The sequence below is a fragment of the Lutra lutra genome, chromosome 1 (assembly GCF_902655055.1).
Source record: "Lutra lutra chromosome 1, mLutLut1.2, whole genome shotgun sequence".
Taxonomy (NCBI): domain Eukaryota; kingdom Metazoa; phylum Chordata; class Mammalia; order Carnivora; family Mustelidae; genus Lutra; species Lutra lutra.
This window is the reverse complement of record NC_062278.1, coordinates 160,201,324-160,213,859: the sequence shown is the minus strand read 5'-3', so window position 1 is coordinate 160,213,859 and position 12,536 is coordinate 160,201,324. Positions and strand designations below refer to the sequence as shown.

General features: G+C 34.4%; 1 protein-coding gene across 50 annotated transcripts in view; it reads left to right on the top strand.

Moving 5' to 3' along the window:
* The window catches only part of CLASP2 (cytoplasmic linker associated protein 2), a 181,691-nt gene that overhangs the window by 114,804 nt on the left and 54,351 nt on the right, over positions 1 to 12,536 (top strand). For 19 of the 50 annotated variants that reach the window (XM_047741761.1, XM_047741660.1, XM_047741710.1 and 16 more), the window contains 7 exons: positions 559 to 729; positions 1,367 to 1,474; positions 5,471 to 5,533; positions 6,535 to 6,641; positions 8,423 to 8,446; positions 9,807 to 10,051; positions 11,712 to 11,775. In XM_047741761.1, the coding sequence (XP_047597717.1) occupies positions 559 to 729; positions 1,367 to 1,474; positions 5,471 to 5,533; positions 6,535 to 6,641; positions 8,423 to 8,446; positions 9,807 to 10,051; positions 11,712 to 11,775 (782 nt within the window). The remainder of the gene's footprint in view (positions 1 to 558; positions 730 to 1,366; positions 1,475 to 5,470; positions 5,534 to 6,534; positions 6,642 to 8,422; positions 8,447 to 9,806; positions 10,052 to 11,711; positions 11,776 to 12,536) is intronic. The other 31 variants (XM_047741973.1, XM_047741900.1, XM_047741956.1 and 28 more) reach the window with 3 other exon arrangements.

Below are 12,536 nucleotides of genomic sequence, written 5' to 3'. Positions count from 1 at the left end.
AGTTTCTTTTTTCAGCTGGCCCAATTTTATATAAACATTTAAAATTTAATTTTGTAAAATTTTTTTAAAATTACTATTATATAGTAGCAAGATAATTTGCTACTACAGAAGCATCTCAGAAGGCAAATTGTTTTAACATGAAGAAGATTTTTATTATATTCTTAGCAAAATAATAGCAGTAATGGAATGACTGATTCTGTTCCTTGCAGATACATAGCATTCTAATATATACCTGTAACCATTTGAAAGAATGTATTGTCAGATAAGTTACTTTTTTGGAAATCTCTTATGCTGTTTGTGTTCTGAAACATACTTTAGTGTTGTCCTATACCCCTCAAAACTGAAAATAGATTTTACATGATTTTTACTGTTCAGTCCTAGGATATATAGCATACTCTTTTTTTTCCAGGTTATGACCATCCTCAATCCATTTCCTTTGAACTTAGAACTTGCCATACTATCCCAGTTTTCTCAGATGTATTTCTTGAATTTTTATCCTTTCAACAAGTTTTCTTAGAGTTCACATCTTAACATTCGTTATGTATGTTTGGTGTTCAGCTGGCAGCCGGTCGGGGTCTCCAGGAAGAGTTCTGACCACAACAGCGCTCTCCACTGTGAGCTCTGGTGTTCAAAGAGTCTTGGTCAATTCAGCCTCAGCGCCGAAGAGAAGCAAGATACCGCGGAGCCAGGGCTGTAGCAGAGAGGCTAGTCCCTCTAGGCTGTCCGTGGGTAAGGTTTTTTTCTATGAGATTTGGGACCTTTTTTTTGTATTTCAGGTTTGAATATTGGATAGCATGGCAGACAAGAGTTGGGCCCTTAGAAGCTAGAAGAAAACAACTCAGAATTCAAAGAAAATTGATATATAGGTTATAAATTGAATTAGGTATCTTACCTGAAATGTATAATTCATTTATATTTTAATCCTTTTATTTGTAGCCTTACATTTGTAGAACACGATTTTACCCTTGTAAGCTTATACAGACTAGAGGACTGTATTCAAATTTAACTGTATTCCTGATAATGCTTTATCAAGAGTAATTTGTTCTCAACCTCAGATTGATCAGTTTTTAAGAAACAAAAATAAAGCTAACATATCAAAAATGCAAATTCTAGGGGCGCCTGAGTGGCTCATTCGTTAAGTGTCTTCCTTCAGCTCAGGTCATGATCCCAGGGTCCTGGGATCAAGCCCCACATCAGGCTCTCTGCTCAGCAGGAAGCCTGCTTCTTCCTCTCCCACTCCCCCTGCTTGTGTTCCCTCTCTCGCTGTGTCTCTCTGTCAAATAAATAAAATCTTAAAAAAAAAAAAAAAAATGCAAATTCTGTCTTTTGTTTCCTCCCTTTCTGTGCTGCTGTTGGTTTCTACCAGCCCGAAGTAGTCGTATTCCTCGACCAAGTGTGAGTCAAGGATGCAGCCGGGAAGCCAGTCGGGAGAGCAGCAGGGATACAAGTCCTGTTCGCTCTTTTCAGCCCCTCGGTAAGTACTTGGGCAGGTGTTGATTATGTTTTTTTCCCCTTTGTTATCACCATTTGATTACCTCAGCATACTTGGGGTTTAGCTTTCTTCATGGACTACGTCTTTGCCTTTCTTTCTATCCTGATAGAGGAAAGAGTCAGAAGGAAATTACATGTTTGGGAAATTCCTTTGACATTTACTTGTTTTAAATGAGCAACTTAGACCTTGTATAAACAAATTGCCTCCAAAATCAAGTAAATATCATACAGATTTAACTACTGAATATTGCGTTCAAGATTTATCTTAAGAAATATACCTATATAGTTTAAAGGTAGTATTTAAATATTTAATCTCAAGTGAAGTATGAACCATTTTGTTTGATAAAATAAATGCTGTTGGTTTTTATAGCAGAAGTATTAACATTTCAACTCAGATATTTAACTTAGGTTATTAGAGTGCTGCAAGATACCATATGAACTACTAACTAAAATGGGAGAGATTAACATTTTTTAAGTGTTTTATAGTTTTAATAGTCATTTCCTATATATTAGTTTGTGTCCTGTCACTGCTCTAAAACCTCTCTGTTCCTGGTTATATAGATTATATTATAACCTTGACTCTAATAGTATAGTTACCTCAATTATAAAAATCTTAAATGACTTTTTTAAAACTTTTAGTATTTGAGAATAATCGGAGAGGCAGAATTTTTTACATTGAAAATTTTTAGAATTTCTGCATGGTCCTTCAGCTTTTTAACTAGTACTTTGTTTATAATGCCATTTCAGGTTTTTTATTTTAATTACATAAAATGTAGGTTGCTGTAATACTTAAAGAATTTCTCCTCAGACTTAGTGACATTTAAGTAGAACATAGTTCTCTTCGTTGCCTATTGGAATTACTATTTCATTCAATAGGCATATTAGTGTAGGATATCTAGAGATTAATTTCTGTTCTCTGGGCCATTTGGTTCAACTAAATCACTAGACTGTCCTGTACTGACTTAGAAAACCCCCATTGAGCTAGGAACACAGACAGGGATATCATCAGCCTTTGTTGTTTCTGTTCCAGTCCCAGGTGCCAGAGTTCCTTTCAGTACTTTGCCAGAGCTATTTTTAGTTCATATAAAGTAGTCATACACAGTATTTTTAGTTTATATACATATAGACTGTGTATATGCACACATATACATGTAGATATTTGTGGTACATCTTCATGTATATATGTTTTAAAAATGAAATAAATCCTACATTTGTATAAACTAACCGTGCCATCTTGAAGGGTTGAAGGAAGTAGTGTGGGTGTAGTAGTTTAAGAGTATATGTTCTAGGTCACAAGGCCTGGGTTCTGTAACTTCTGTACCTGAGTTTCCCAGTCTGTAAAGTAGGATAATAATAATATGTACTTGTTAGGATTGTTTTGAAGAAGCTGTAAATGAGCAAATACGTAAAACAGATCCCCCAGAGGAGTGTGCTTGGCACACAGTGAACGCTTGGTTATCATCATCATCGCCACTGCCTCCACTATTGCTCCGCCACCTTTCCTCTAAAAAGCCCTAATTGTTTGCCTAGAAGTAGTTTCCTTGTACTTAGTAACAAGGATCTTAGGTATTTTTAATGTCCTTAACACCTGCATCCATAATGCTAATGCGGTGGTATTATTAGAAAACATGAGATATCACCTACTTGTGATCTCTCTCTGTCTAACAAATAAATAAATAAAATCTTAAAAAAAAAAAAGGAAAAGAACAGAGAACATGAGATATCAAGAAACCAAAATGTACCTTTTAAACCTTAAGTCAGAGATTAGAGAAAATTTAAAATCAGTTTTTAATCACTTATAAATAAACATTGTAAATATGCTCTTTTTAAAGAGAAATGGGGGGCGCCTGGGTGGCTCAGTGGGTTAAGCCGCTGCCTTCAGCTCAGGTCATGATCTCAAGGTCCTGGGATCGAGTCCCGCATCGGGCTCTCTGCTCATCAGGGAGCCTGATTCCCTCTCTCTCTCTCTCTCTCTCTGCCTGCCTCTCCGTCTACTTGTGATCTCTCTCTGTCAAATAAATAAATAAAATCTTAAAAAAAAATTTAAAAAAAAAATAAAGAGAAATGGTGGCTAGCCATTTATTTTCTAGATTTATCTCAAAGCCTCCATTTAACAATTTAAATCACTTAAGTTTTTATTATTAAAGGAAGCTGCTTTCCTGATTCTAGTGAAACATTATATTTGGATTAAAGAAGATATATCTTTTAATCATATAGTTTTAGAAAAATTGATTTTTATAGCCCTTTTATTTACATATGGATACTGCTTAGTGAAGGTAGCAGATTAGCCCCATTTATTGCACAGGGATGAGGAGTAGCATTCTGGAACATCAGGTTATCCTTCGCACTCCCATTGTTTGCTGTGTTTGCCTGCATTCTGCTGTCCTTACTGTGTTTATTTGGTGGATCCTTTTTTTCACCTCTGACTTGAATGTCACCATTCAGCAGATGAACCCCAAAGTTTGCCATGCATTCAGTTGTAGCATAAGGCCTGTGTGAAGGTCCTAAAGCCCCAGAAATAAATCAGAGCTAAGGGTGCCTTGGTGGTTCAGCCCATTAAGCCACTGCCTTCAGCTCAGTCCTGGAGTGGAGCCCCACATCGGGCTCTCTGCTGATCAGGAAGCCTGCTTTTCCCTTCCTGTGCCCTCATCCAGCTTGTGCTCTCTTTCTCGCTCACTCTCTGTCTCTCAAATAAAGAAAAAATCTTTAAAAATAGAAGAGCAAAGTCAAACTTCTCTGGAACTTGTACCCTAGATTATGTTTATTTCTGGAGCCAAGTTTCAAAAAGAAGGCTTATGTTATTATAAGCATGTGAGTGGTGCCTCTTACCTCTTACCTGCAGCCACAGATAACCATTGATTCCAGAAAATTTTTCAGAAATTTTCATCCATTAGGCATTTCTATATTGATAACTCTCACCATTTTAAAAACTATTTCTGTCAGGTAAAATTAAAACTATGTATTAGTATGTTCTAGTAACAATACCAGTCACTTTTCAGGGTCTGATTAAACCTTTTGTGTGGCATTCTTTCTGTTTAATCCTTTCAATCTTTTTGATCTTTTTTTTTGTTCATTAAGGTCCTATGGCAAAGAAAAGAGTGATTTGTGAAATAAAAGTATTTTAACTGCTCTAATTAATGTATTCCAATAAGAGTAATCTATTTCATTAAATACTAAAATGAGTCTTTCCTGGGTTATTTGTTTATGTAAGAAGAATGACTTTATGGTATTAGGAAAATCAGGATTTTAAGATATGAAATTTAAAATGTGCTAAAATTAGATTCAGAGAGACATGTCACATTTCTAGGTCTTTTGATTAGATTAGTAATACTCCCTTTTTTATGTTCAGATGTGCTTTGATATTTAAATAATCTTTTACTGAATGCAGAAGTTACTTTCTGTGAAACACGGAAAATGTTTAGGTGAATGTAAATGAGGTATGTTATCTTTTGAACAATTGAAGATGGTGTATGTTCTGTTTAAGAGCAAAGGCTTTGAAAGAAGACAGATACTGAGGTGTTTCACTTACTAGTAGTGTGGCTTTGATTACATTAATTAACTTCTCTCTATGCTTGAATTTACCTATCTATAAAATGGAATAGTAATACCTGCCTCAATGGGTTAAAGATTAAAGGAGAGAGGATTATTATTGGTTACTTAGTTACCATAGTGGTTTTTTTTTTTTTTAACTACAGTGTTCATTTTTTTGTTTCATGCTTGTACTTTTGACATTTCCTTCCATTTGAATACTTGCTTTTTTTTGTCTCCTGTGGGCTTATGTCTGTCCCCCTAGGTGTAAGATCTTTTGTGTGTCAAGGGTGATATTACAGTGCTAATGTTCAATACTTGGCAGTATTCTGATCCTTAACTAGTACTAGTAATACCAGTGTTGACTAACTCTCCTTGCCTGACTATAGTGCTGCCATTATTCCTTGTTTCTGTGGTAATAGATGAGGTTTGTATGGTCCTGTTATTCCAGCCTCCAGACACCATTCCAGATCTACTGGTGCCCTCTACGCCCCCGATGTATATGGGGCCTCAGGTGAAGGATGAGTACATTTTCACTATCATCTATGCATTCATCTCAGATTTTTGTCCTTTTCAGTTTCCATTGAATTGTATATTTATGTTTTTAAATCAGTTTGTTTTTATTTAAATTTAATTTGTCGGGTAACAAGTCATTTGTGATTTTTTTTTAATTTTTCCCCAAGTAACTTTTTCCCTTTCCACAACCTTATTTGGGCATTTTTCTCACTGGCAGGTGACATTTTTGTGTGTGTGTATAACCGAAGTTATGTCATGTTTAAATATGGAATTGTTTTATGTTCTCAATTATGTACTTCATCTTTGTACATGTTTTGGGAAAAAAAAAAAAAACCAAAATGGTGGATGAAGTGTTTTAATTGTAAATGATGGTGTAGAAAGTAGTTAAGGGGGAGAATCCATCTCTAGTTTGTCTTTACATACCTCAGAATGTTGGGCACACAGTAGGTGCTTAATAAATATTAATTGACATGTCTTAGTTATTAATTGAAATCAATTAACTAATTAATTGAAATTAGTTATCTTGAAGGAGAATAAATAATAATTGTTGGAGGGTTTTTTCCCTTGTAAATTGGTGTGGCTTTTTTGAGCTCCCTGGTCATTATTGGTTTGAAGTTTGAATCTTTGTTCTGGACTGCTCCGTAGCTCACCTGAATAGATGAGATTTGCCTGACTGTGATAGAGCTAGGTAATTGCAAGGGCTACAGATTTGCAAGCCCTTAGCCACCCATTCTTTCTTCTATCTTCTGGTCATAAATGTATCATAGCTACTCTTTTTTAAATTTGTTTTCCACACACTGTCAGTAATTTTAATTGCCTTTACCATTTTATTTGACCAAAACCCAAATGTACCCAGAAAATACAGAATTGCTTTTAAAATGCTTTGCCCCATTGGTGTTTTTTTTTTTTCCCCTCCCCTTAAGGATCTTAAAGTTTCCAATGTGACACTGTTACATTTATGACTCTCTCAAAGCTGTTTTCCTCCTTCTGACGAATCAGGTCCGGGGTATGGGATCAGCCAGTCAAGCCGACTATCATCTTCTGTCAGTGCCATGCGAGTCCTGAACACAGGTTCTGATGTGGAGGAGGCGGTAGCAGATGCCTTGGTACTCTTCTCCATTTCCTTATCATTACAGATCTTCCCATTATGAAACTAATGTATGGGTAAGGCAGTCTACCAGTGCAGAAAAGGACATGGGAAAATGCTTATGGATTAAATCTAGGAAGATCAAATGTGGACAATGTAAAAAGCAGAACAGTATAATCAATTCTTGATCTTTATTCTTGGCCAGAATTTTTAGCCAAGGGTAAAAGTAATTGATGGCATGTTAGGTATATAAATATTGATGTCATTAATATGGTGACGTGTTTTATGCACTGTAGTACACTAAGAGTAAGAGTAGATTAGGTTAGTACATAAATAAATACACTACAAGCATATATTCAAAGCTTGCTTAACTTTGAGTATTTAGGGATTGTGTTAGTTTGGGGTAGGATTTTCTGAGCTGAGAGAAAGTAGAATTTCAAGACAAATGTTAATTAGGATATCCTCCTGGCTCTTTATGCCTGACACATTAAACAGTGAGATTTAAAAACATCATGTACAGATCCATGATAGTTCGTCAGAAGTGTGCTGTACATATTTCACTGTTGTTTTTCTCACTTAAAATTATGAAAGACGTGTCATTTGAACAATGAGTATAATTGGCTTTTGCCAATTTCCCAGGTCAGTTCAGTATGACACTTTCTCTTTCAAATTAATCCAATGTTTGAGAAGCATTTACTCAATTTCTTACACAGAATTTATAAAAGGCCTCATATTTGTTTTGAAATAAAAAATACATCGTGACTTTTAAGACTATATAATCACATTTTAACCAGTGTTGATATGACGCATTTTAGCCCACATATTTGAGAAACAAGTTTTGAAAAGTATTCAGTGGTCACAGCTGTAATACAATAAATGTAATCACATACGTAGTTCTGCTCTAACAGTCTACGTGTGCTGAATTTTTCCCTTTATCTCACCCATTTGATTAATTTTCTAGAAATAATACAACTAAGTAGGAACTTTGTTCTCTTAGGCATGGAATATATTGATCACATCTTGTTCTGATGATCTTAAGTCAGTCAGATGCTTTAAATTTACTGTTTTTCATCATGTATTTCTTAAATCATATTTTCTAGTTTCTTTTTAAATAGGAGATTTACTAGTTAAATTATGCTCACATTTTATGAATTGAATGGGTTATTCTTGAACTATTACTTATAATACTAAGATGTGTTTGAAATATATAAAGAATATTTAACTACCAGGCCCAAAAGCTGAATTCCAATAATTTGATTCTGCCTACTTCCATTATTTGCATAGCATAGTTACTCCAATTATAACTATTAATTTCTAGAAAAAAATCTTTCCAACTAATAAGCCTAATTTGTACCTTGGGAAAATCACAGAAACAAAGTTAACTTTGGAAATGACAGAGGATTCAAACAGAAAATTTGAGGGGCACCTGGGTAGCTTAGTTGGTTAAGCGTGTAACTCTTGATCTCAGCTCAGGTCTTCATCTTAAAAACATGAGTTCCAGCCCCATGCTGGAATCCACACTGGGCACATGGAGCCAACTTAAAAAAAAAAAAAAGAAAGAAAGAAAATTTGAGTTTCATTAGGAAAACTGGTTACGGGAGTATTTTTGTAGCGTAGGAGTAAAGGATTTCGTCAAGATTGGAAGATACAGTCTGCTAATAAGCAGTTCTCATGTACCTATATATTAAAAAATTTAATGTTTCTGATTATGGGCATTGTTTATGCCTACTTCATTGTGCTGTTTAGCAAAATGTTCTTCATTATTTTCAATTTTTCTCTTTAAAAATTTACTGCTCTCAGCTCTTAGGAGACATACGGACTAAGGTATAGACATTGCTGTTTTCTGACATCTTATGATACCATAATTTTTTTCTTTTGCTTCATCAGATTAACACAGACAGTAGTCTTCTAGAAAATCCTCAAGTGGAAGTAATAAGATCCTTTAATACATCCATTTTTCTGTATATGTGATTATCAATAGGGAGATGCTGCTTGAACAGAATGTCCTGTGGGGGTTCTTGTTCTTCCAGCTTGACTACTCCATACAGATGTTATCATTCACAATGATGTCTATAACAAAACTGATTCTAGAGCCCAACACAGGAAGTGCCATGTTAGCACTTTCTAAATTAAGTTGATGTCTCTAAATCAGTAAGAGGCATTTAGTGATGAAACTGTCTTTATAAAGCTATTTTGAATTAAAGTCAAGTTACTTTTTGTTTTTAGATTTTAGACTTGGGAGAATTTGTAGTGACTGGAACTGTTTTAAATTATTGTGCTTATTAACCTGTTTCATAGAAATGTCTTCATGCTCATCAGCCTAAATTCAAATATCGGATTTTATAAAGATATATTTCCAGTCCTTCCAGGGAAATCTCAAATAAGCTATTTACTCTCTCTCATTTCATTGTTATTATGTAAGTTATTATTAGCAGTTACATTTATTAAATAATAAGCTTCAGATGTAAAGAAATCAAAGGAATCTAAATAAGCTTTCTTGCATTTATGAAATAGATGGTACAGACATTAGGAAAAACATGGAGGACCCTCAGGGGGCTTGCCTCCTAAAAATAGTAGCAAGCAAAGTAGGTTCTCATTATTTTTTGTCTGTATTTCACTTCCTAGGAGATATGAGGAAGAAAGTGTGGCAAGAGAAGTGGTAGCAGATATAAAAGGGGAACTAAAGAAAAGAGAAGGCAGACAAGAAAAAATAGAAGTCATACAGGAAAATGTGTTTTCCTGGTCTATTCTCATCCTTTAAAAAGTGGTGTTCTCTTCTTAACCAACTCAAATTTCAAGTAGTTTCTGTTCATTTATACTCTAGTAGTTCTTGGTTTCCATGAAAAGGAAAAGGAAGAGGGAAAAAGCCACAATTTGAGCACTTCCCACTTTAATATCCAAACTTTCTTATAGTCTTCTTCTGTTTCTGCTATATCCCATAAAGTTTAAAAATATTTCATCTTCTACTAACTTCTAAAACATGTTTTCTGAAGCAAAACTAAACATTGATAATAAAATCAGTTATCAATTCATTGATATAACATTGATAATTTTATTATTACAGTGATTAGCCGCATGCTTGGTACTGATAGTAAAACAAAACCAGTCTTTGTGGTCAATAAAAATTGTAAAATAACAGTATATTCTTTTGGCTACTGCTAATGAGACCCTTTATGTGTAACAGAAAAAACCCGCTCGAAGAAGATATGAATCATATGGAATGCATTCAGATGATGACGCCAACAGCGATGCATCTAGTGCTTGTTCAGAACGCTCCTATAGTTCTCGAAATGGTAGTATTCCCACATACATGAGGCAGACGGAAGATGTGGCAGAAGTCCTCAATAGATGTGCTAGTTCCAATTGGTCAGAAAGGAAAGAAGGCCTCCTGGGTCTGCAGAACTTATTAAAAAATCAGAGAACACTAAGGTGAGTTGTGTTGTCTTAAAATAATAATCCTGTCAGGTTAGCACTTTCAACTTGACTTTGTCTGCATAACACCTTAGAGATATTAGTATGGGAACAGACTTGTTTGAAATTCAGAAGATGGCATCAAAATATTTTCCCAGGCTTCAAGACTGTCTATACTATATATACTAGAAATTTTTATTTAAAAGGAAACTTCTAATTCACAAATAGAAATTCATGAAAAAGATATTAATTTTTAAAATTAAAAAAATAATAAAGTGTACATAAGATTAAAGCTAGCCAGTTTATTAAAATTCATTCCTGATAAAGTTTTCAGTAAGAGGAAAGAATGTTTATGCGTCACTTGAACATGAAGGTGTATTCTCAGTGTTCATGTAATTTGTGAGTCTTAGTGTAATACAAAATGGAATTGGAGTGAATTTCTCTTAACTTTATATTGGTTTTTTGTTTGTTTGATTTGGTTTGATTTCATTTGGTTTCCTTTCCTACTGGCTTTTACTTGCTTTTTCCTTCTAAATTCTTTATTGTCTTTATCTGTATAATGTTTTAAACTTCTTTAGTCAACCCATTTAAGAACCTAGATTTAGATAATTTTAAGTTTGAGTGTAGTGGAAAATTAGAGGAATACTTCCTGACTTGATACCTGAAATCAGGGTTAGAGTTGCTAGCTGTACTTACTTAGAAAGTATTAAAACTGGGGCGCCTGGGTGGCTCAGTGGGTTAAAGCCTCTGCCTTCAGCTCAGGTCATGATTCCAGGGTCCTGGGATCAAGCCCTGCATTGGGCTCTCTGCTCAGCAGGGAGCCTGCTTCCCCCTCTCTCTCTGCCTGCCTCTATGCCTACTTGTGATCTCTATCAAATAAATAAATAAAATCTTTAAAAAAGAAAGTATTAAAACTATTTAATTTAAAATAGATGTTCATCTATATACTGTCTAATATATTTTAATGTTTGTATATCACACTTCATGAATCATTGCAGTAAATCATAATATTGTTCCTAACCCTGTCAAGATTAGGTTAGTATTAGGTTCAGTATATCATTGTCAGTGGCAAGAGGGTAGGCAGAGTGTAGAAAGATTTTAGCCCTCAGGTGGCCAAATTTAAGAAAACATCTTAGCACTTAAAGGATAAGATTCATGTGCTAGGAATGTCATTTGTACAGTTTCCCCTGTTGTGCTACATTAATGAAATACAATTATAGTTCTTTTCATGAAACTTTTAATTTTTAATATAATGTGGGTTGCAGCAGAATTATTGTTGTATTTGAAAAATTTGTATTTATCCTTGATTAGTAAGTCCCACACATTTTTTGATTTGGAGGACTATTTTATTTTTCTATAAGAAGCCTAATTACAGCTAAAGTTATTTTAAATGAATTCTTCCTATAGCAAGGTATTAATAAGCTACTTTGGGGGCACCTGGGTAGCTTAGTTGGTTAAGTGTTTTACCTCAGCTCAGGTCATGATCTCAGGGTTGTGGGATCAAGCCCTGTCCCTGTACCCCACCCTGCTTCAGGCTTCCTGCTTAGGGAAAACAGAGGGCCTTTGCTTGACCCCCTCTCCCTCTTCCTCTGTCCCTCTGCCTGCTTGTGCTCTCTCTGTCTCTCAAATAAATCTTTTTTAAAAAAAGATATTAATAAGCTGCTTATTATTTTGACAGTCGAGTTGAACTGAAAAGATTGTGTGAAATTTTCACAAGAATGTTTGCTGATCCTCATGGCAAGGTATGTTTTAGTATTTAAGATTATTTACTTCTATGGGATGTCATTTGTGGATTGCCAAAAAAAGCATAAAATAATAGCAAAACACTGTAAGCCATTTCTTTTCAAACATAACTGAAAGTGTTTGATATCATACATAATTTAGAAATTGCTCTCCAGTAACCATTTAAACTTCTCCAGAGAGATTGTTTTAAGACTGTAAGCTGAGGGATATAGTAACAAGCATGATGCATAGAATTAGTCAAACTGAATGTGTTTGTATCACTAGAAACTTTTTACTGTTTGTAAAGAGAGAAAATTGAGGTAAGTTGAAAAAAGGTCTTCTTGAGAACTTTTAATTGTTTTCTTCTTTTGCTGTGTTAATGTAAATATATTCTTAAAAGAACAATTGTATAGAAAAGAATTGCCATTAAATAACACAAAAGCACAAAATATCTGTCGGCCACAGTTTGGTAGTAACATTAAGAAAAAAGCATTTCATCTGTTGATGTAGTCCATAAAAATTTTCAGAGCACTGTTTAATTTTTAATGTTGATTAAAACATACTTCGTTTTAAGCACTTAGGCGTAATCTGCATGTATACTGGGAAATTTTGGTTCACCTTGCAGGATAGTTACTGTTAAAAAATGTATTTGGTTACTCTGTTTTCAATAATGTGTCTGACAATGGTGAAACTTTATTGTCTTTTTTTAGGTTACCAGTTGTCTGCATGAGAATTTCTAACTTAAGTGAGAGGGAGATGTGGAAGGGAAATTATTTAAAAA